This window comes from Triturus cristatus, chromosome 7, assembly GCF_964204655.1.
Source record: "Triturus cristatus chromosome 7, aTriCri1.1, whole genome shotgun sequence".
Classification (NCBI taxonomy): domain Eukaryota; kingdom Metazoa; phylum Chordata; class Amphibia; order Caudata; family Salamandridae; genus Triturus; species Triturus cristatus.
In genome coordinates, this window is record NC_140590.1 from 1,384,646,158 (window position 1) to 1,384,670,768 (window position 24,611).

General features: G+C 46.0%; 1 protein-coding gene across 4 annotated transcripts in view; it reads right to left on the reverse strand.

The window, feature by feature from the left end:
- The window catches only part of PLCG1 (phospholipase C gamma 1), a 398,460-nt gene that overhangs the window by 111,975 nt on the left and 261,874 nt on the right, over window positions 1-24,611 (reverse strand). For all 4 annotated transcript variants that reach the window (XM_085619110.1, XM_085619111.1, XM_085619109.1 and 1 more), the window contains exons 10-11: window positions 19,411-19,529; window positions 18,573-18,658 (exon numbers count right to left, since the gene is read on the reverse strand). In XM_085619110.1, coding sequence (XP_085475236.1) covers window positions 18,573-18,658; window positions 19,411-19,529 — 205 coding nt within the window. The remainder of the gene's footprint in view (window positions 1-18,572; window positions 18,659-19,410; window positions 19,530-24,611) is intronic.

Genomic DNA, 24,611 nt, shown 5'->3' on the forward strand with positions numbered 1-24,611 from the left:
AACCATAATCATCTAATGCTGAATCTGTAGAGTGTTAATTGTTTATGCAGAAAATGTATATCAAAAACTTAGTTTTGAAGCTTTGGGGCGACTTCTCAAATTCCTCCAGAGACTCTGACTGATTTATTTGAAATTTTCTTTATTCTCCATTAGAATGCAGTCAGTACTTTTTATGAGTTTGACACTTACAATCTAGGGAGATTAACTGCTTAAATAGGGATTCTAGTTCCGATATCTGATTTTGTGTTCCGTTTCTGAGCCTTCTTGGCAATCTATGCACTTTTTACTTATATTATTAACTCTGCAATAAATGTCTTAAACTTATTTTGATCTAGAACTCAGTTACTGAGTAGTCACTGTATCTATGTGTTGCTACTCTTCTAATCAGTAGGTGTTATGTTGGGGAGGGTGGTGTCTCTTGCCGCTAGATCAACTAAAACAGCCGAACCAAACTGCCAGAGGTAAAAATCCGAGTGTGTAAATCATTGTGTTGAATAAATTATTGGGGTTCGGTTTCCACACATTTTGGTGGCCGAGGATGGTTAGCATAGGAGCTCTTCCTCTTTAAAGGTGTCCCCAAAAGTTTTCTGTGATTTTTTTAACCTTTAATGCTCGGTCTGAGAGAGAAAGGACTTTTTAGAATTTTGGCAACTTTCCGATGTTGATTACTACTGAAAAGTGACTATCTGTATTGGCTGTGCGCTCCTGAACGGTATTGGAGTGCTAGTATGAATAGGGAGAAACTGAGTTTGTAAATTTGCATTGAAGTAGGTAGAAGACGACAGGACGGTAGTCCACCAGTACAATAGTTGCTTAAACACAGTTGTAGTTTTAATCTTTAGTATGAAGGAGTAGTTTCTTACCTGTAACTCCAGTTCTGTAGTAGGGGTATCTCTGTTATAGTCATAATCTATGAATAGTCCCGCCCATGTGCGGGGACCCCGGAGCAATCAAAATATCTCTTAAGGTGTCCTGCATTTGCAAACCTGCAAAGACACTTAAGAGACAGACAAAATAATACAGCCTAATACAACATGGCTGCACTGGCCAGCACTTCATCTGAAGTGAACACAAAAGCCAAAATAAAGTTTAAATGTCATTTGTATTCACATCTGACATGTTCCTTTAGTGTATCACACTCCCTTCACCAAAATCTCTTTAAACAATAGAGAGGAAGGGGTGGACAGACAAGCCCTATAGGCTGTCATTATGTGTCTGCTAAAGGGATACCGTGCCTTTAAGGAACTCTCCAGAGACCCCCGGTATCCCAGGATGCACAGCCAAAGCAAGTTACTTTCAGTTCTTTTTGAAGGTGTATAACAACAGGCCTGATACTGTCAGGGTACTCCACCGGGGAGGAGGGAGGGTCGCTTATGACTATAACAGAGATACCCCTACTACAGAACTGGAGTTACAGGTAAGAAACTACTCCTTCTGTAGTAGGGGATCTCTGTGTATAGTCATAATCTATGAATAGAATGGCAAGCCCATCCCAAACAACAAACAGCGGTGGAGTAAAACCAAACACCAACAAATCACTGTGCAAACAAATTCCTCAGCGAAGCCTGTCCAACCTGCGCATCTGCCCTAGCATCAGAGTCCAGGCAGTAATGCTTTGTAAACGTATGGACCGACTTCCAGGTGGCAGCCTTACAAATGTCAGCAATTGGAACATTCCTAAGCAAAGCTGTAGTCGCTGCTTTGCCCCTAGTCGAATGCGCTGTAGGCTTACCTCCTAACGTCTTATTAGCTTTCTGATAACAGAGCTGAATACATGACACAATCCATCTGGAGATGGATTGTTTCGAGGTAGGTAGACCAGTTCTTACGGAACCGTAATTTACAAACAGTTGATCCGACCTGCGGATGTCTTTTGTCTTATCGAGATAGAATTTCAACACCCTACGCACATCTAGTGAATGCAGAGACCTCTCCGCCGGAGAGGAGGGATGCTGAAAAAATGTAGGCAAAGTTATCATTTGATTTACATGGAAATCAGATATCACTTTAGGTAAAAACTTAGGATGAGTACGCATTACCACTTTAGAAGCATGGAACACAGTATACGGCTCTTGACAACACAGAGCCTGAATCTCACTTACTCTCCTGGCCGATGTAATGGCCACAAGGAAGGCGGCCTTCCAGGACAAATGCTGCAGAGAAGCCTTATGAATAGGCTCAAAAGGCTCCCTCATTAATCTGGACAACACCACGTTCAATTCCCATGGCGGAGAAGGCCGTCTAACAGGGGGAAACACCTTACGCAAACCCTCCAAAAAAATCTTTAATCACAGGGATTTGAAAAAATGAGGTTTGGGAAGGGCCCTTTCTATACGCAGTCAAAGCTGCGAGATGAACTTTAATAGACTGAAAATTAAGCCCAGATTGAGCTAACTGCAGCAGATAAGGCAAAATAACATCTTCTTTACAGGATGTAGGGTCAATGTCCTTTGCCGTGCACCATAAGCAGAATCTCTTCCACTTATAGGCGTAAGAAGTCCTCGTAGACGGTCTCTTCGCCTCTTTCAAGATCTCCATACAGTCCTGAGGTAGGTTCAAGTGTCCATACTGTACTAGCTCAGGAGCCATGCTGCCAAACTCCAGGACGAGAGATTGGGGTGAACCATCTGTCCTCCGAACTTCGTGAGAAGGTCCGGCCGACACGGCAGGCACCGGTGCGGCAGAACAGACCGGTGAAGAAGGTCGGTGAACCACCGTTGCCTCGGCCACTCCGGAGCAATCAGGATCATCCTGGCTCTGGATTGCGACAGCTTGATCAGCCCCGCCGGAATCAGGGGAATGGGTGGAAAGGCGTAGAGAAAGCTTTTCGACCAGCTGATCCATAGGGCATTCCCCAGTGTCCCTGGTTGGTAGTACCTGGACGCGAAGTCGCGGCATTTGCTGTTTTCTGCCGTAGCGAAAAGATCGATATCCGGAGTGCCCCACTCTGCGAAGACGCCTCTTAGCACGTCGTCGTTTAGCACCCACTCGTGATTTTCTTGAACGAGCCTGCTGAGCGCATCGGCTTGGGCATTCTGCACTCCCGGCAGATGGGTCGCCGTGATCGTTAGGTTCCTGGCCACCAGCCAATTCCAGATCGTCTGCGCCTCCCGAGACAGCGTGCGTGAACGGGAGCCCCCCTGCTTGTTGAGGTAATACATGGTAGTAGTATTGTCCGTCTGAACTAGCAGGGAGTTCGTCTTGAAGGAGGGATGGAACGCCTTCAGGGCCAAGTGTACTGCTCTGAGTTCCAAAAAGTTGATGTGGTAAGTCATCTCCGTCTGTGACCATACCCCTTGAATCTGAAGAGGGCCCGAATGCGCTCCCCAGCCCTGGAGAGACGCATCGGTCACTATGGTCTGGACCGGAATATCCTTGTGAAAGGGAGTCCCCTTGCAAACATTCTCTGAGGAGCACCACCATTTCAGAGATTGGAGAGCGTGTAGGGACAGATGAATCGTGTCCTCCCAACGCCCCCGCCTCTGGTCCCATTGATCCTCCAGACATTCCTGCAGGGGCCTCATATGCAGACGTGCATTGGGGGTGAGAAAGATGCAGGAAGCCATCGACCCCAGTAAAGAGGACACCGTCCTCACTGTAGGAGAGTGGGCTGAGAGGAGGTGCAGGGCCTTCCCACGGATCGATAAGCGTCTCTCCTCCGAAGGACACACGCTTGCGTTCAAGGTATTGACTGAGGCCCCCAAGTACTGGAGAGACTGCACAGGGATCGGCACCGACTTCGACATGTTGATGTGCAGTCCCAGGCGATGAAGCAAGGCAGCTGTCCTGTTGAAGTGACACTGGGCTTCCCGGTACGTGGAAGCTTTGATCAGCCAATCGTCCAGGTATGGGTACACAAACACTTTGTTCTTCCGCAAGTGTGCTGCCACCACTGCCATGCACTTGGAGAACGTCCGTGGTGCAGACTTCAGACCAAACGGGAGTACTGTATACTGGTAATGGTTGTTGCCTACCAGAAACCTCAGGAACTTGCGATGCTTTGGTGCGATCGGCACATGAAAGTAAGCGTCCTGCAGATCTATGGCGCACAGCCAGTCTCCTCGATGCAACTGAGGGTAAATCTGATGCAGGGACAACATACGGAACTTTTCTCTGCGGATCCACTTGTTTGCTTGACGCAGATCTAGAATAGGCCTGAACTCGTTCTTGTCCTTTTTTCTGACGAGAAAGAACCTGGAGTAAAGACCTTTTCCTTTTTGCCTCAAAGGAACAGTTTCTATCGCCTTCTTCTTTAACAGAACGTCCGCCTCCCACTGGAGCTCCCGCACCATGTAGGGAGAGCGCACTGGTGGAATCTGTGGAGGCGGGCTGGTGAAACGAAGACTGTATCCATTGCAAACAATATTCAGCACCCACTTGTCCTGAGTTATTGTCCTCCACTCTGCCAGGTAGTATTGAATACTTCCCCCCACCGGAGCGGGTAACGGATGAGGGGGAAGTAACATTTCAGGGCTTCTACCCGGCCGGGCCTTTGTTCCCCGACGAGGATTGATGCTGGCCTCTGCCCCTCTGGCGCTTTTGAAAGGACTGCCTCGGGAACTGTTGTTGTTGCTGGTGCTGTTGTTGGTGACCAGACTGACGCCCTTGACCGCGTTGCTTAGAATAACGCCTGCCGTAGGACCGGAATGACCTCTTCTGCTCCTTGGGTTTTTCCAATCCCACGGCCTTCAGGGTTTCCGCTTCGGCCTTCATGCGGGCCATCTCGTCATCCGCATGAGACCCGAACAACGTCGTGCCAGAGAAAGGCAAGTTAGCAATCTTTTGCTGCGCTTCAGGTTTCAGAGAGGTAAGCCTCAGCCAGGAATGTCTCCTCATGTGTACTCCATGACAGTACCCATGGGCCGCCAGCAACGATGCATCCCCCGCCGCACTGATGATCTGGTTGGAGACCATCATGCCCTCGTTCAGCACCTCCTGGAAGTCCTCCCTTTTATCCCTAGGCAGGGAGGCAGCAAACTGTTGCAGAGAGTCCCAAAGCGATCGGTCATAGCGACTCAGCAGAGCGGAGGCGCTAGCAGCCTTCATAGTTGTGGCCGACGTAGAGCACATTCTCCTCCCCAAGGAGTCCCTCTTGCGACTCTCCTTAGCCGGAGGCGCCGTGGAAGAGGGCGTCGTGGAGTGTTGTTTACGAGCCGCAACCACAATGACAGAGTCCGGGGGAGGGTCCACCCTGAGGAACGCCGGGTCCGAATCAGGGGCCCTGTACTTTTTCTGCAACCGTGAGGGAGCAGACTTCACCACGGCTGGTGTCAAGAAGACCTCCATGGCTGGTTCCTCCAAACCCGGAACCAGAGGAAGGAGGGGGCGTGACAGGTGAGCCTTGTGCAATGTCTCAAATATCACAGAGGTAGTGGGAACCGGGACTGCTACCGAGATTCCCAATTTCGCCGCCCCCCTCATCAGCACATCCTGGAAAGTGGCAATATCATCCACCGGCGAGATTCGAGTAGGCGGTGTTTCCGACAGCGAGGGAGAGAGCCGTCCATTGCCAGAAGAGTCCGTATACCTCGTGCCTCTGGAACGAGATCTATATCTCCGTCGTCCATGCCTTGTGTGAGTGGACGATCTGTGTCTACTCCGTGACCTCCTGCGAGATCGAGAGCGTGACCTCGGTCTGCGTGGAGCCTTAGGAATCGCCGGTAGCCGAGGAGACGGCGGGAGCTGTGGCACCGGCGGTGGCGGAGGTGGCGTAGGTCGCTGAGGAGGAGGAGGAGGCGTAGGAGGCTTCTGAGGCAGCGGCTGAGGGAGAGGCTGCGGAGCTCCATCACTCCGTGCAGGAGAACCCGGACCAGCACTGTCCGGACTCTCGTCCACCCTTCTCTTCTTGGCGGGCCTGTCCCGTGCTGACGTGAACGAGGGGCAGCGCCTTCTCCTCCTAGATCCACGACTGGAGATTGTAATCACCGAAGACGTGTTACCAGATGTCCTCGACGTCGAACTGAGCGTCGACCTCGTACGGCGTATCTTCGCCGTTCGGCGGCCCCCCGACGTCGAACGGCGGGTCGACGGAGAGCCTCTCGACATCGACGGCGAGCGATGCCTCCTCGACGTCGATCTCCTTCGCCTCGACGGCGATCTGTGCCCCGACGTCGATCTCCTTCGCTTCGACGGCGATCTGTGCCTCGACGTCGATCTCCTTCGCCTCGACGGCGATCTGTGCCTCGACGGCGATCTGTGCCTCGATGGCGATCTGTGCCTCGACGGCGATCTTCTTCGTCTCGACGGCAGTCGCCGGTGTCTCGGCGTCGATGCCGTCGGCGTCGATCCATGAGTCGACGGCGAAGGAGACGAGCGGGGTCGCCTCGACGGCGAGCTGCGCTGTCCGTGGGGCTCGGTACGACGTCGATGGTGTGTCGACGTCGACTGTGGAATCCTCGACGGCGACCTAGTCCTAGGTCTCGCCGGCCCCTCTCTCGACGTCGAACGCCGAGATCCAGAGCCCTGGATCGACGGCGAACACACCGGTGCTTTACCTCTCGATGTCGTCGCCTTCGACGTCGAACGCGACCTACCAGCCGGTAGGTGCCGTTTCTGCTCCTTTTTCTGCCCGGAGGTCCCTCCAGTGGCTGAAGCATGGGCAGAGGAGGGGGAATGAGATCCCCCATGCCCCGAAGTCCCACCTGTCCTCTGCTTCTCCTGTCCCTGGAGGCGAATCTTCTCTCTGTCCCTCAGGGTCCTCTTGGAGAAGGTCTTGCAGATGGCACATGTAGCAGGGACATATGAGGATGACAAGCAGAGGATACAGACATCATGTGGGTCCGTCTTGGCCTTTTTCCTCCCACACTCCGGGCATTTATCAAATAAAGCCATCTAAGAGTGGATCAAACTGCACCAAATTGCAGGATGCAGTAGAGAAAGGCTCCAGACGTCGAATGAACAAACTATTTTATCCAAAAAACCAAAATTTATTCCAAATATCCACCCAAAAGGGTAGAGCTCAAGCTCCAGGGTCCTGCTAGCAGGAGCCGGAAAAAAGAACTGAAAGTAACTTGCTTTGGCTGTGCATCCTGGGATACCGGGGGTCTCTGGAGAGTTCCTTAAAGGCACGGTATCCCTTTAGCAGACACATAATGACAGCCTATAGGGCTTGTCTGTCCACCCCTTCCTCTCTATTGTTTAAAGGGATTTTGGTGAAGGGAGTGTGATACACTAAAGGAACATGTCAGATGTGAATACAAATGACATTTAAACTTTATTTTGGCTTTTGTGTTCACTTCAGATGAAGTGCTGGCCAGTGCAGCCATGTTGTATTAGGCTGTATTATTTTGTCTGTCTCTTAAGTGTCTTTGCAGGTTTGCAAATGCAGGACACCTTAAGAGATATTTTGATTGCTCCGGGGTCCCCGAACATGGGCGGGACTATTCATAGATTATGACTATACACAGAGATCCCCTACTACAGAACATTAATTAGAAGGGTTGTATTTGATGTACTTAACTTTTTTCTCCTTTTTAGAGTAAACAAACAAAAGGTTGTTTAGTTATTTGATTTGAAAGAGGTTTTGCAATTGTTTTCCAGTTTCACAGAATAATCATGCTGTGATTGGTTACACAGCCAGGAAGCTGCACTGGGATTGGCGATACGTCATCACAAAGCAGTGCTCAGATTGGTTGATTACTTACAAAGCCGATCAGGGATAGGTTGACCTTTGACAGAGTCGCACTGCAATTGGTGGTTATTCGCTAAACTGTTGTGGGTTTAAAATTGCTTTTTGAGCATATAGTGTATTCATTTTTAGAATTAACAATGAGAAATTTGGCGGCAAAATCTGAAGTTACAGAAATGTCCAGAGAGGGTCAGAAAATACCAGCTGAAGTAATGCCAGACTATGAAATGATGGAGGTTGGGTACTATACCTGTACCTGAATTTTAGAATGGAATAAATATCTGCACATGGTGACGGATGACGATTTAAAGTTTCGGTTAGAGGGTACTTTTAATATTAGAAAGTCTGATTTTTCCAGACCTACACAGTTTGTGGCACTTAATAAATGGGATTGCATAGCTACTAAAAAGGAGAGCAAGAAAGCCTCTAAAGTAGTAAAGAGTTCATAAAGACATTGGCTTAAGAGCAAACTCGATAACCAGGAGAAAAGTTAGGAAGAGGATATGACAATGTGTAAAAACATTACATGTTATAGTAACTGGTAAAGAAGAGCAGGGTAAAGAGAAAATAAAGTAGGATGAGGAGACAGATCATGATAATTTAATTTATAAGTGAGCTTTTGAATTCTAGACCTCCTCCATACACAGACTGACGAACACAACCCTTACTACATCGGGGGTTGACGCAGGTGCTGGGAGAGATAGTACAATAGTGCAGACTCCTTTTGGAATGGTACAGAGTGCACCGGCAGAAATTACGGTGAACACAGCCATGTCTGGTGAAAGTGGAAATAGGCTGCCAGTAACTCGGACACAAGTTACTCCCATGACAGCAGTGATAATAGAGATGCCACCTAGAGAAGTTAGCATTGGAATTTTAAAAATTGAATTTGGCTAAATATAGAAAAGGAATATGGAATTGAACAGATTATTGCCTTATAATGCTGATGAAATTAGGTATTTGATAAAAGAAGCTGCTCGTTGTGCTAATGACACACATGACAAATTGGAAGAATCAGCTGATGAATTAGAGATTGACATTAGCAAAATGAAAACTGTGAAACAAAATTATACAATGGATTTAACACATGACAAAATAGAGATGACTTGATTACTTTAAGGGCTTTCATTAAATATTTGACTGAGAAAACACAGGATTGGATTGATCTGAACAAATATCAAGAAAGATGGAACAATGGGGCAGCCAATCAAAAAACACTGAAAGGGATTGGGGGTATGGCGAGAAATATTGCAAGTGATTCTGAGCTGGGAATAAGCTTGGTTTTGGAGCTTGCTTTAAGGGAAGTTCCTGGAGGAAATTTTACCCATGTCCCATGGACTGATTTGTATGTATTCACTCATAATTTTCTAAAGTTGCGAGTGGACTTGGCAAAGTTGTTTGATGAAGTACATAAATTTACACAATTCTCCAATATTGTGGACTGATTTGAATCAATTATTTGAAATGGTGGTTCCAGGAGATTTGTGGATAGAATGTAAGGTTGTTGTTTGATGGTCGACACAGGAACCAGCTAGACATGGTCCTAATAATGTGTTGGCTACAGAAGTAACAAACAAATATAAGGCTGTAAATGATTATTTGAAAAAGTGAGTTCCGGAAAAGGATATACATTGACATAAGCTTCAGAGAATAACCTAAGAACCAAAGGAGTCAGTGCATTCTTTTTATGAAAGATTGATGCACATTTGCAAGAAACAGAATGGAGTTGAAAATACAGACAAAAATGGAGTTAGTGGTTTTCTTTCTGCATTCATGAATCAATTGAGTCCGAATATTAGTAATCATATTGAGCAGAGAAAATTGTGTTGGCTAACGAACAGCAGATGAGATTTTGGTGAAAAATTGTAATGATTATTTTGAGGCAAAGCAGAAGAAGCTAAAGGAGAAAGCAATGATGGTTCAGACAAGGTAATTTGAAAAAGGGTCAAGAAATCAAACAGGTTTGCAATGACGCTTGCATCTGTACCTTCAGCTGCACTAGTTTTAATAACCGATGACATTGTGCTAGAATATTGCAAAGGTCATGGAGATATGGTAAAATCTGTCTCTCATCAGGTGAATGTGGCTACTGAAGATTACAAGGACATACCCAGGCATAGACTGAAAGCAGGTGACTGAGTTGCAGTTAGTTAGCTTGTTCATAAGGGCTGGCTCGATGAAAGGGGGAAAGGGCCATACCAAGTACTATTGACAACTAACACTGCTGATATTTAATTAAACATTAGAATGGATGAAGTTTCTCGCGTTCTGCTCATCTTGTTCCCACTCATTCTCCCCGCTCCCAATCAGTGACCGGCTGCAAGTCTTCCCCCCCAACAGTTTCCACGGAGCACAGAGTGCTAGGATGTAATGCGGATTGTCCTTAGAAAGCGTGTATTGTGAATGAAACTTTCAACTTCATGTATCATTTTGAAGGCTTTCCGCTGGACGTTCTAAGGTAGGCCTGCAGAAGAACATAACTGTATGAGCTTTTGTTGGAGAAATGTTTCATAATGAATCGTACATCTCCGGAGTACAATAGCTGAAGAGGCAAACAGAACATTTCTTGTTCCTTAATAAAAGGATTAGTGCTAAGAGTGTTAATTATTATGATGTCTCTTATGAATTGCCAATGCTAGTTAACCATGGTCATGTCAAGCGGAATCGGCAGAATTACTAACTGTTTATTTATAAAATGTCTACAAAAACTCCTAATTTTTAAGGTTCAGGGTTGACGTCATTTTCCACCTGAGACTCTCTCCAATTTATTTGAGACTTTCTTTTTATCACTTAGATTGCGGTCAGTACTCTTCGTGAGTTTGACTCTTGAAATCTGGAGAGTCTAACTGCTTAAATGATGAGATGTTTGTTCCGATTTCTGATTTTGTGTTCTTTATCCGAGCCTTCATGGCAATCTATGCATTTTCCCCCATTGTTTACAATAAGAATTCTGTAATAAACCTTAAAAAAAAATTTGATCTGGTACTCAGTTATTGAGTGGTCCCAGTGTATCCGTTTGAGTAGGTTTAATGTTGGGGACGGTGGTGTCTCTTGCTGCTCGATCAACTAAAATGGCGAAACCAAACTGTCTACGGTAAGAATCGGAGAATGTAAATTATTGGTGTTCAGTAAATTATTGGGGTTTGGCTCTCACACTACATCACCCAAAGGTGTCACCGTACTTTACAATCAAAGAGCAACAAAGAGAAATGTGGCAACACAATGGTGAAAATATGGCAAAACAAGGGTAAATAGCCAGGATAGCCATGAAGGAAGAATAAATAGCTTCTCAAGTCCAGTTACTTACGTATCACAGACTGATAAACAAGACAGCTTGAAGTAAGTTTTAGAGGGAAATGAGTCAATAAATCCATGGAAAAGGATTACTTAAACAAATGTCTGAGTGCCGGTCGCAGTGAGAGGAGCGTGGTGTATTTCCCGGACCTTGTTGTCTCTATTGTGCCTTGAGGATAGCGGAACATTGGCCCTGAAACCCTTGCGGATTATTTCTCCTGACGGGACTGCGAGGACCAGCAGCCCCGTGATCTTGCGCAGCTGTGTCCTCTTCCCGCCCCTGCTGCCTGAACGCTCTTAACGACTCCCGGCCCCCGCTTCGCGGGTGCCGGTCGCAGTGAGAGGAGCGTGGTGTATTTCCCGGACCTTGTTGTCTCTATTGTGCCTTGAGGATAGCGGAACATTGGCCCTGAAACCCTTGCGGATTATTTCTCCTGACGGGACTGCGAGGACCAGCAGCCCCGTGATCTTGCGCAGCTGTGTCCTCTTCCCGCCCCTTTCCTCCCTGTTTATTGGTATATAACGTGGCCTATCCCTGAACGCGCTAGCGGGACGCGCGCGGAGCTCAACCCGGAGCGAAGACCGGGCAAAGAGCGGGCCCTCAGAGGCCCGAGGAGTCTGGGCTGGGCCACGTCCCGTTCCATCCCATTAACAGTGAGTACATACGCCCGGTGTGTGCCCCCGTTCTGTTCCCTGAAACTATGTCTACTCGCTCTGGAAAGCTTCTTAGGAGCGACGGCGAAAGGGGGCCAAATGCCGCGAGCCCTGTCATAGGAACTATGGACCGTTTTATCACCAGGGTGGCAGCGGTGATCGAAAAGGAGATTGCTATGTCTGAGCGGCGCTTATCCGAGGTCTACCTCCCCTCAAGACGCTCATCCTTGGGGGCCGCCGCCCAGTCGCCTACACCGGCCGGTGTCCGGGTTCTAACTGTTTCCCCTCCTAGTGTGTCTGGTGTTTTTACAGACCCCCCTCAGTTGGTTGGTATAGAGCAAAACATGGTTAGGCTGGAAAACCTGGCCGCTCTTCTCCCCATAGTTACAGTGGAAGACGGTGGACTTAGTAAGCTGTCCACACCATTATTACTTAATTCCCCAAGCGAAGCCATTAGTGATCCTGAACCTCCAAAATCGCTCACTCCCTCCACAGATATACCAGAAGGGGGGTCAGGGAGGGCTTCCACAAACACCCAAACTCCCGATACTAGGCAGGAGAATAGGCCTCTAAGCAAAAAGCAACGAAAACGTAAAAAAGGTTGTCTAGTGAGGCAGGCCGCTCCTTACCAAAGAGTAAGAAAGCCTTCCGGATCTGGTACGAGATCCACAAGGGGTACCCCCATAGTGAATGAAATCGACATAGAAGGGGGTGTTCTGATCTCTCCCAAGGGGCTACACCCTGACGCCAATACTCCCAAGGTATCAAAGCTCTCTGACTCAGTAACAGTTGAAAACATATTTGAGAAGGTATATAGCCTCTTGAAACCGTTACTAATACAAGTCAAAGGGCTAGGGGAGAGGATAGACAAATTAGAGCAATCAACGCTTGATGGGTTTCATTCACTCAAAACAACATTGAAACAAATAACCAGAGTGACTGAAAATAAGGACTTGGGCATAAAGGGGAATGAACCACCATTTCAGAGAGACCCTAAGCCCCCAATATGTCTAAATAAAGTTGTCTCTAATAGTCCACTAATCTTAGCCCTTAAATCTCCTCCCCGCCCCAAAGCAGGGCCAAAACACAAGGGTCCATCATCATCTTTAGAGCCTGATAAAAATAAATCTAAGCCTCTTCCACAAAATCAGCCACAGATAGCTAGTGGCAAAACGGAAGACTCCCAAAAACTAGGGTCATGCAGCAAATCCAACGGGTTAGCGACAGGGAATGCCCCCAGGTCTGTGTCCCAACCTACTGCCTCAACTATCCCCTTACTGGCCTCCAGTAATTTAGTACGACGGACCCCCCCAGTAAACCTCCCACCAGACTGTCAACCTTTTGTTGCTGTCATGGTTAATGTGCCCCCTTTAAAGGATGGCCAGTTGGAAAATCACCAATCACTCAAGAATAAGTGTATCCACTGGCTGAAGGCAAACAAGCCAATTCCGTTGGGTATGGATGGTATTATTTTAAGTGTCCGCAGAGTGGGTTGGGTAGGGCAGGGGAAAAAAACGGAGGAGGGGGATTGTATAATTATAAATTTCCAAGACCCAAGAGTAGTACCATCGATTTGCACTCCCATTAAAAGTATGGGGGCTCCGGGGGTTAAAGTGGTAGATCTTTCTTATTTCTACCCCAGGCAAATTGTTAGCACAACAGGAGGAAGCTCAAGTTCCCCTGTTTTTGGTCAAAACTGGGCTGGGGTCTCGGGGGGTACCAGGGAGAACCAATTGTGGGCACCAGGGCCCTATTGACTGGAAAGTGGGAGAAGAGTAGACCCAGCAGGAGTATCACCCACCCAATCAAACCTTGCAAGTGGGATAGGAGACCCTATATACACCTCACAAGATCCCTGTTCCCCCCAGATACCTCCGAGGGGCCCCATAGACAGGGGCATTCCGGTGCCCAGCGACACTTCAGCTGTGACGGACCTAGCCTTTAAGGTTTTCAGCTGGAATGTCGCAGGGATTGCAAGAAAACTGGCTCTACCGGATTTCGCTGCTTGGGTTGATGAGCACTCCCTGTGCCTTTTCCAAGAGACATGGAGCTTGGTGCCGGTCCATAGGGTGGGTTTCTCTTCCTATTCCTCCCCTGCGCAAGTTTCGGAATCAGGGAGAGGGCGACCCTCGGGCGGCCTTCTCATCTGGGTTGCGGCTTCTTTAGACTGCAGAGTAGTGGAGTTCCCCACAGGTTCCCCTGACATACAAAACATCACCCTAATAGATCAAAGGGGAAGAATTGTTTTAAATGTTTATAATGTTTATGCCCGGGGAACCAAGGGCGGGAGAAAGTCTTCTGTAATATATCTCCTCGAGACTTTGCTAAATAATACCCCATATAAGACTCGTTCATTGGTTGCAGGTGATATGAACTGTACGTTCGAGCCCTTGGGCTCGGACCTTTCCCTCGACCAAGACGCGGAGGATACCAGGTTGGGGATCCCGGTATTGGAAATCCCACCGATTAGAAGGTGGACAGAAGTGGCGCTCCAGATATACGCCCTGAGCCTTGAATTCAATTTAAGGGCAGCTAATGGGAGGACATCCTCGGATAGGGGGGGGTGCCCACACGTACAATAGACCAGGACACACCTCTAGGCTAGATTATTTCCTAATAGATGTGTACTTATGGTCTTATGTAAGGGACATGCAGGTGGTCCTCACGACTGAAAGTGACCACAATTCACTCTCCTTAAGTATGGACCAGTGGTGGCGCCCCTTAAGGAAAGACAATATTAACCCGGTAGCCGCACTCCCGGATGAGTCTGAAGTCTCCCCATGTGGTAGGCGAATAAAATGGGCGAAATTGGTTTTATCCGAGGCAAAGGTAGGGGAAATTCAATCCCATTTAAACCATGCGGTAACATCCCTCGGAACCTCCTTAGAAGAGGTGGGTAAAGTGAGTGGGCTTTTTGTGTCCCTGGTTGTAGCCTTAACTAACGTGTTTACCTTATACCCTAACAAGCCGGGTAACAAAGAATCTAAAAAACAAGTCGATGGATGGTATACCCAAACATGCAGGGTTTACAAGGCCAAGTTAGTTGAGGCGGTTAAACTCAAGTCCCGTAGTGTGATACAGGAAGCAAGGAAGGCCTATAATAAGTCCCTTAAATTTGCAAAGAGGGAATGGGAAGACAAATTCTGGGAAGACCTGCTCCAGGCTAGTAAAATCAGGGATTCAAGGGCCTTTTGGAATCTCATAAGCACACGGAATAAACCCGATGCATCTGTGAGACCCTGCAACATCCCGCCTCAAAGTTGGGTAAAACACTTTGGGTCCCTATACCTCCCCCCAGATGGGGAATTGAACGTGGGGATGGACCTTACAAGAGCAATTGAACCCCATGCCTTTGATCTCTTCACTCCCTTAGAGATTGAGGGAGTTATAGGGTGGGTAGCGCCTCGCAAGGCAGCAGGCCCTGATGGCCTTCCGGGGGACCTTATGAGGGCATACCCAGCGGAATGGGCAAGGGTCATAGCAGCCCTCCTAAACGACATCATGATGGGAGGGGCAGTGCCAGAATCCTGGAAAGGGGCGGTGGTGGTCCCGATTTATAAAAAAGGATGCAGGGAAACACCGGGGAACTATCGCCCTATAAGTCTGATAGACTCGACCCAAAAGATAGCTGGTAAAGCTATCCTTGGAAGGATTCTCCACTGGGTGGAGGAGAATAAAATCCTATCAGACTTTCAGGCAGGTTTCCGGGTTGGTATGGGGACAATAGAGCAGGTGTTTAGGCTGGTACTACTGGGATGGAAGGTGGTGGAACTGGGCAAGGGTAGTCTTTATTTGGCCTTTATAGACCTGAAGACTGCCTTTGACCTAGTCCCCCGGGAAGAGCTTTGGAGGGTGCTTTATGAGTTGGGACTACCCCCTTACATCTTGTCCCTACTCATTAGCCTTCATGCCCATACCTTTGCACAGGTCCGTTGGGGTAAAAATGGAGAGCTCACTGAGAAGATACCAGTGTCCAGGGGCGTTAGACAGGGTTGTGTCTTGGCACCCACCCTATTTTCACTATATGTGAATGGGGTGGTAAAACATCTCCAACAAGAACCAGCCGACGCCCCCTGTCTTGGAGGAGTTCGTATCCCCACCCTGCTTTTTGCGGACGATACGCTCCTGATCTCGAAGACCCCACAAGGCCTCCAGAAATTGCTAACGCGATTCCAGGAGTTCTGTGCTGCAAAAGGCTTAACAATAAATGTGGACAAGACAAAATATCTAGTCCTAAATCCTCCTAAGAAACTGGGCCGTCCACCCACACTTAATTCGATTCCCTTGGAGAAAGTATCCGAATTCGATTATCTCGGCATTCGGATTACGGATAGGATGTCTTGGGCAAATCATATTAACAAAATGGTCCTCAACCATAGGAGAGTAGGAGGAGCTCTCATGAGGGAGTTCAGGGCCTCACCTAGGAGATCACTTACCCCAGTAATTGATATCTACAAGGCTAAAGTAGTGTCATCAGCCTTGTATGGGGCAGAACTGTGGGGCCACTGCCGATTGGATGCCCTAGTGACAACGGAGAGCAAGATATTGAAATCCATTATCTCCATTCCACTGAGCACACCATCTGTACCAGTGTGGTTGGACACGGGCTGTAAAAACATCAAAGATCAGGCCCAGCTTCGCCCGCTCCTGCTGTGGACACGAATCTGGAGGGGTGAAGAACTAAAATCCTATGCGGATGCTCTGGGGGAAATAATGAGTCTGGGGGGTTGGGCTAAGATAAGATGGTTAAGAGAAACTAAAAAGCTTTTGGAGAAGATTGGATTAGGAGATCATTGGGCATCACGTTCAGCCCCTCCAAAAGACGTTGTCAAGGCGCTTTACTGGAAATGGATTGCGGAGCGTCTAATTACAAACTCTAACCACTGCAAGTCCACTGTCGCCTTTTTACAAATCAAAGACATTGTGGCTTTTGAACCCTACCTGGATTTGATCACCCTCCCCTTCGACCGAGCCCTTTATTTTAAATTTAGAGTTGGATCCCTCCCCCTTGGTGCTGTGGTATCGAATTGGACATCAGCGGCCCGCACTTCTCCCAACTGTGCATGTTGCCCGAGCAGGGTTGAGTCCATTGTGCATGTCCTATTTGAATGTCCGGATTATGCAAGGCCTAGGAGTTATTAGTTGAAACCTCTTTGTCGGAATATGGGCACACATAGCCACCGAGTAGCCTTGCGTATCCTAACCACGGACACTTCCCCCCCCCATAGTGTGCGGAACAGCAACATTTTTAAAGCAGTTTTGGCTTATTCGTTGTAAGAGATTGTCAGCAGCTGTTTAATTCCTTTTTAGCTAATTTAGAAACGGGCATTCCATGTCCTTTTATCATTTTTATGATCTTTATACTGGCTTCTTGTAGCAATGTTTCTTTTTGTATATTGTAATGATTGTATTTTATTATGCTTATAAGATATCTTGCATATCGAATAAAAGCTTATGACTGACTGACTGACAAATGTCTGAGAGCAAGTCAGGAGGTAAGTTGATGCTGTGATGGCGAGAGTTCCAAATTGTGGAAGCTGCGGCTGTGAAGTTCTTGGATGGTGTTCCACATTTCCTCTAAAGGATCATCAGAAAGGACATTTTTGCTGACAGATTAAAGGAGGCCAAGTGTTGCAACCGATATAAATTGTTTGCCAGGTATGTTGCTCGGTTTCTTCAACTTGATCTCTTAACACTGATGGAGGCACATGTGAAGACAGTACAGGCACTGACAGGAAAGACATATGTAGGATTTAAGAGCTCAGTGGTGTTGGTATTTTTTTCAGGGGCAGCAAAGAAACACATTTACAGGTGAAAATGTGCTTTTTCTGAGACAAGGGGCAGGCATTCAAAAGAGAGAGGAGCTGGACTGCCAGTCAATAGAGGGATTCTTACATCATGAGCTAATTAGGATCTAAACCACAGAGCTGAATTAGAAGGATGAAGTGTTTTATTCTGCAATGAAGTTGAAGTAGCAGAGACTGCTAGAAATGTTTTGCAAACGCGCACACTGATGTTTACAGAGGCTTTCAAAGTGATGTCCAGTTATTTGAATGAGTGAGGAAATAATGGAGTTTGGGGTAGTACTCTCATGAGAAGGAAACAATTAGCCAGTCATGCATATTGGTGGTTGGATAGGGTTGTTAACTCAAACAAAGAAAAAAGTTGGAAGTCATCCTCTTCTGGATTGCATCAAGGTAAATTCCCAGGGCACCATCAGTGAAGACAAGTTGACAAAGTGGGTGTCACTTGCATGCTTACAAATGAAATTGCATGGGCCATCTAATAGAATTCCATAAAGCTGTCAAACAGAGACAAGGGACAGAAATGCACTTTGGGGGCTACTCCATCACACAAAGCAATACATCTGTATGAATTTCATCAACCAGGGAATAAAAGGGAAACTAACTAAACAGCTTGTCAGACCCTGCTAAAATGAGAATTCCTACCACAGACTGCGATGCTGAAGGCCCCTGAGAAGCACAATAGGATGAACAAAATATTATTTACCTTTATCATGCATAGGAACAGCATCCACCCCCACCCGAGGAGTGGCTTCGACTGTCGTGCGGTGATTGTGATTGCTTAGAAACTGCCTAGGATTGGATTACGAAAAAATTAGGGAGGGTAGGGAATAGTAACTGACTGATGTTAAGAATAGTATGAAAATAGTATCTGATAAAAGAATAACAAAATAAGAAAGGAAAACACATTTGGACCACGCAGATGGAATAAAACCTGGTGAGAAAGCCTGGCACAATTCTCAACTTCGGGGTCATACACAGATGTTTTGTCAGAGACTACACTTAATCACACTTTGTGGGTTATACCAGTGCTCATTGAGAGGAACAACAATCCACAATAATAAACACTCAGGGTGTATATAGAGACTTGTAGTCAGGAGATGTATACGAGACTTATGGTGAGAAGCACAACGCTGACAGCCAATACATAACACATAAGCTTATACAGGGGCACAATTACACCGAATACTCACACTCAATGCACCTGCAACCCATGCGGAGACAGCGGGCATACGCTTCCAAAGACGACTCACTGGAGAACTGATCACCTGTCAAGTACCTAATTGAGAAGAAAGAAAAAAAGAGGAAGTTCTATTAGCACTATTAGAAACATGGACATCCGCAGAGCTATACTTCAGAATCAGGAAACCAAAGTGGGATCACACTGCTTACACTTTTCAGCGGGTCGCCCCTGTGCATCATGGGCAATGCAGTTCATCAAGCGTGGATGCTTGCAAGATAGTCTCGATTAAATACATAGTTTTACTGGCCATCTCTATACACGTGTTTCGGGATTGTTATCCGTCGTCAGTAGAGCTTAGGCAAAATTATTTGGGGTTGCTGAGAAGGTTGCCATACCTAGAATGCTCTGGGGGCAATAGGATTGAGCCCCCGGTCTGGGAAAAGAGCACACTGAGGGCACTCTAAACACCCTTAAAGACCCTGCCTGGCAGGAGGAGGAGGGCTGGGCTTGGGTGAGTGCCATGAATTTCACAGAATGGTCATCTCTGCAAACGCCAATCATCATTCCGACCCGAATGGCTGCGTAATGCTTGGATGTGCTTTTTTAAATTCAGCGATGTTCTAGACACTAACTCAACAGAACCTACAGTGCCCTTCTCATAGGCAAGTAGAAAAGCAGGTGTAAAGGAGATCATGCAATCCTTGGCCAAGAGAATTTTAACATACAGGTATCAGAATACATACATATACCTAAATCATACCCACACACATCACTGTGTGAGAGTTCAGCAATGTCAATAGACAGTCCATGTCCTATGTTGTTTTCAGCGAGGTGAAAAGGAGCCTTACGTGTTGTGAGATGAGGAGATCCAGTAATGGGACAGGGGATTATTCATGTTTTCCGGGATCACGGCATCCAGCTGAGAATCCCAGATGGTGTTCTCTTGGGAAAACAGGAAGGTAAGAAACTGCAAAAAAAAAAAAAAAAAAGGAAAAACAAAAGCTTATGAAATATACTCTCTACAGTCTAGTATACCTTGTACAGTCTAAAACATCTACCTGCAGGCAGAAGGATATGACTGCGCTATGGAGGTCTACATGTTACACATAACTGTTACCATAATCAATATTGGTGCCTGTGCAAGTAAACTTCCAACACTGCGCTCATTGTGCGCCTTCTACAGTTCGCCCTGGATTCTCTATTCCGGCTCCTCCTGAACAGAAGCCGAATTAATTTCAGCATCAGTGGTGTTCAGGTGCATCAAACACTACAATAACCGCGCTGGTATAGAGGATTCTATTTACACGACCACACACATACAAATCTGCCAAGAAGAGATAAAAGTGTCTTCTGGCATAACGGTCTCGCGCTTATCGAGCCATGTTTGAGTGCTGAGTGGAAGAGACTGGAGTTCCTCGATATAGCCAGCTGGTGGCAGGATTGTGCTGTAAATGAATTTGATAAAGTGCGAAACAGACTATCAGAGACCGTTCAGATGGAGATCCGCGGAAGGCCTCCTTGGCTCCCTGAGAACGTCCTACGGGCGGGATAAGGGAGCGAGCGCCCAAAATACAATCTCTTCGAGGGCGACCGGTCGGGCTTTTGGAATCATGAGGTTGTACTGGGGCTGTAGAGTGGTTAACTACTTCCGGGTGTTCCGCACTAGCTAATCTGGACCCAGTACTTTCCATACCAGGGTAATTACAGCAAACCGTAAATTTCCTATGAATGTATGTATATATATGCCAACCTCCAAACACTGATCACCACGGAAATGACGCGCCACGTTACATATTCAGAGTAAAAACATATAATGGATTTTGGCTCCTGTTAGCCCGGTAACTCAAAGTGCACTTTTTATGGCCACTGCCAACCAACAAATATACTTTGAATAACTGTACTGACCAGTGCAAAATTAACGTGCCCATTGCTTCTGCGCTGCAAAGTTACCGCTACCGATTTGAATTCACATACATGCCTCGTTACAAAAAAAAATCTGATTCACTTTACCAATTAAGCGTGCATATCTTGGTACGGAATTACTCCATGTACCTAAAAACACAGCAATGACTAATCCTACAAAGAACAATCATTGAAAATGCAATAGGTCTCGCCTTTACGTTAAAGCCATTTGCTTTGCTAATGGCAATGTATAGCAAAGCAAATGGCTTTAACTTAATTAAAGGCGAGACCTATTGCATCATGTAATGCAATATAACTAGACCCTCCCACACACTTAGTGAACAATTTAGGCTCACCTAGTAGCACCCATCCTGAACCGCACACCTGTGGAGAATAGACCAAACTTGGTTGTGCAATTGCCTTTCCTATCAGCAGAGAAGTAGCTTGGTTAGTAAGATAGGGGTGGTGTGAGCTTAAGATTATCCAACAACGGCGCTTGCCTACAATGTTAAAATACATTATACGACAAACAAGGCGCATGGGAGGGGCTAAAGGAGCAATGGAAAGGGAGACAAATGCGGATTGGAGGGGTACTAAGTGAGAGAAAACGTCATTTTGTAAAATAATCAACATTGCCTAAGACTTTCAAAACAAGAAAAGGAAAAGCGTGTGTGTTTTTGCTGTGTAGGTAAAACGCCCTGTTGAATTCCGACTGACACCTCACCATACCTGACTCAAAGGACATGTACCCAATATTTAGCAGAAAATACATTTATTAGTGGGGTATAACATCCCAACCACCATCCCTGAAGCTACGCCCCTGCCTACGGGTTACTACCCTCTTCAAAAAAAGGGGGGAGGGGGGTGTACCCATTTAACCCTCTGGCATCTGGGTAAATAAACAGAATTATAAAATAAATAATGCCTTGGGATAAATCCAATATACAATTAGATGAAGAGGTAGTTAAATTATCTGTTCCTAAACACCTTATTTTTGTTGAAAAATCTATATTTTTATTTCAATCCAGAGTCAAAGGTAATCCAGCAAAAAATGTATACCGACTTGTATGTATCAAAAAGTTTTTTCTTATTTATTATACATTTTACATCACGTGTATGTCTTTTTTTATAGAAATTATACATATATACACATATTTATACCTCAAATTTACATTTTACACTTTTCTCCTTGCCCTACTAATCAATGTGGATGCATTCAATACTTTTTCACACCAGCATTCCTAAAACGAAGATCACTCTTTTAAAGAAACTCAAAGGGCTATTTCTTCCACCATACACTTATTGAGTATTCTTTGTCTATTTGATCATATTTAAATTCATATGGGTGTCTTCAAATTAACTGTCGACGCGTTACCTTTGACTCTGGATTGAAATAAAAATATAGCTTTTTCAACAAAAATAAGGTGTTTAGGAAGAGATAATTTAACTACCTCTTCATCTAATTGTATATTGGATTTATCCCAAGGCATTATTTATTTTATAATTCTACGGGTTACTACCCTGCTGCTTCTGGGAGGACACAAGAACAGTGACTGGCTGCAAAAACCATTTTATACGAACTGCTTCTATGGCACTCCTGGGAGCACCCCACAGGGCATTATGATCGGCTGTACAATACTATGGGTTTCTTTACCACTCATCAGAACACGTACAGTAGCTGGTTGCATATTGCCCATTTGTAACGGTTTCACTTCTTGGGTAGAACTGTGAGCATATTCAGGGACTGGCTGTATAATACCCATTCGTTGCTCCTCTGCCGGTCCAGGATAGAACCCCAACGCACACACCATGAATGGTTGCATAATGCCCATTCTACGGAGTTATGTGGTTGCTGCTCCTGGGCGTACTTCCATAGAGTATGTGCTACGGCAGCTTCTATAACACCCATTCCTAAGGGTTCCTACGAAGCCACTTGTGATGAACCCCACAGCATAGTCAGTGGCTGGGTGCATAATGCCCATTCCTATGGGACGCTCCACAGCCCTTCCTAGGTAAACCACCAGAACTTATACTACAGTCAATGGAAGCCTGCACCACCAATGGAAGATTCTTTAGCTTTTGAGGTCTTCCATTGTGTCATTCTCAAATAGGCCGACACTGTATGACAGAGAGCAATTAAAACAGTAGGATGACCATGTCTAATCTCCATTTTTGCATGAGCACAGCGTCACACCAGCAGCATTACGGTTTGAGCATTGTTTCCGATTTGTGACTGCGCTCACACACTCTGTACCCATCTATACATCAGCTCTCACATGAAAGTATCCTATCCCCGGCTCCTTTTCGGTTCAACTTCACACCTGTGCATTGCAACAAAACATGTGATACATTCCGCCCCTCTACTTAAGGAGTAGTTTGAAAAACCGCGACTCACCTGAGATAAGAAAGTGCAATACAATCACATGCTAAAAGGCAGGCGCTATTTCACTATAACGTTTATGATAGAAGAGTATTTATGTACAAGCCACAATTGAAAAATGTACTTTATAAACTAGTTCCAAGAATGAAGCCTCGTCACGCTGGTCACAAACAGCTAAAACAAGTGCTGGAAATCATTCAACAGACAACAAACAGCAGAATGGCAAGCTGTTGTTTATTTCTGTGTATTTAGTGCAATTTTGTCAAACCTGTTCTTTAGCAGATTAGCATGGGCGCGCATTTGTGTCTCGCCCTACAAGCCATTCACAGGAGTCAGACCTGAAACTTAAATGTCATCACCGGATTATTGCTGTCCCAGTTACGAGTGTTCGAGGGCAGCATGACGCCACAACAACTTGTCACATTTTAGAGTTCTCGCTGGAGTCATCACAATGAGCATTTTGTAAATGTTCTAGACACAGAACTGGAAAATCAGACACCTAGAAATGCCAATTTGAAGTTTTGGGATACCTTGGGTTGCAGACCAGACCCCCGCATACTGTTCTCCTCTGACTCAGACCCTTACATAGGTTTAAACTTGCTGGAACTTTTCGCGGTTGGACCTATATCAAGGCGACCAGGGAGACTCACCAGAAAAGAAATATGTAGACGGGTGGGACTGATTGGTTATTCTACCTTGGGGATTAATTTTGCCCCACTATATGTTGAGATTGATTTACTATAATACTTGGATTATTAGGACTTTAAAAGGAAACAGATTGACAGTATTTCCTGTATAAAGATTGTACAAGAAGCCCTGACGAAGTTCCGTAGGAACGAAACGCGTTGGCTGTGCCTTATTTTTAAGATTGAAAAAGAATAAAAGATTTATCTTCACAAGACTGGAAACTTCTTGAACTGTGTCACATGGTGCACCGTCCTTGCCCCTTACATAGGTTTGGTCCTATAAAAGGTGCAAAAAATGCACCACACTGAATAGGTTTTGTTTTGCAGTAGCACCAAGGCAAACAACCTTTGGTATCAAAATATGACATTTTAACAAAAAATCCTACTCCGAGGTGTTAGACTGCTTGAAGGTATATCTCAACATTGAGGTTGAACAAAAGCAAAATCACACTTCTAGATGTGCAGTGCCTACTCAGTGAGACACAACTGAGTTGGTCGCGCAAGATCTCTCACATATCAGCCAACAGGAGGAAAAATTTGCTACTCAATTCTCCTGTGAAGGCAGAGTTTGGTATCAAGGGTGTGAAATAAGTATATCTCAAGGATTGGTATGAGGCCATCCAGACGACAAGCCTATGCACAACACATACGTTTAAATCCAGTGCCTAGCTGAACCATCCAGATGACAAGCCTATGCACAACACATGCGTTTTAATCCAGTGCCTAGCTGAACCACCCAGACGACAAGCCTATGCACAACACATGCGTTTAAATCCAGTGCCTAGCTGAACCACCCAGATAACAATCCTATGCACAACACATGCAGTTAAATCCAGTGCCTAGCTGAACCACCCAGATAACAAGCCTATGCACAACACATGCATTTAAATCCAGTGCCTAGCTGAAGACGTGTTTCTGTGCTGGCCCCTAACAGCTTTTCAGGGCAGCACTCAGTATGGATACCAATTTATAGAATAGCTGAATGAGCCAAGCTTTTATGTTCCAGGCTTGTATCTTCCAAGACTTGGGCCCATTTCCAATTGGTGCAACCAGAAGCAAAACATGATACAGAACCAGAAAC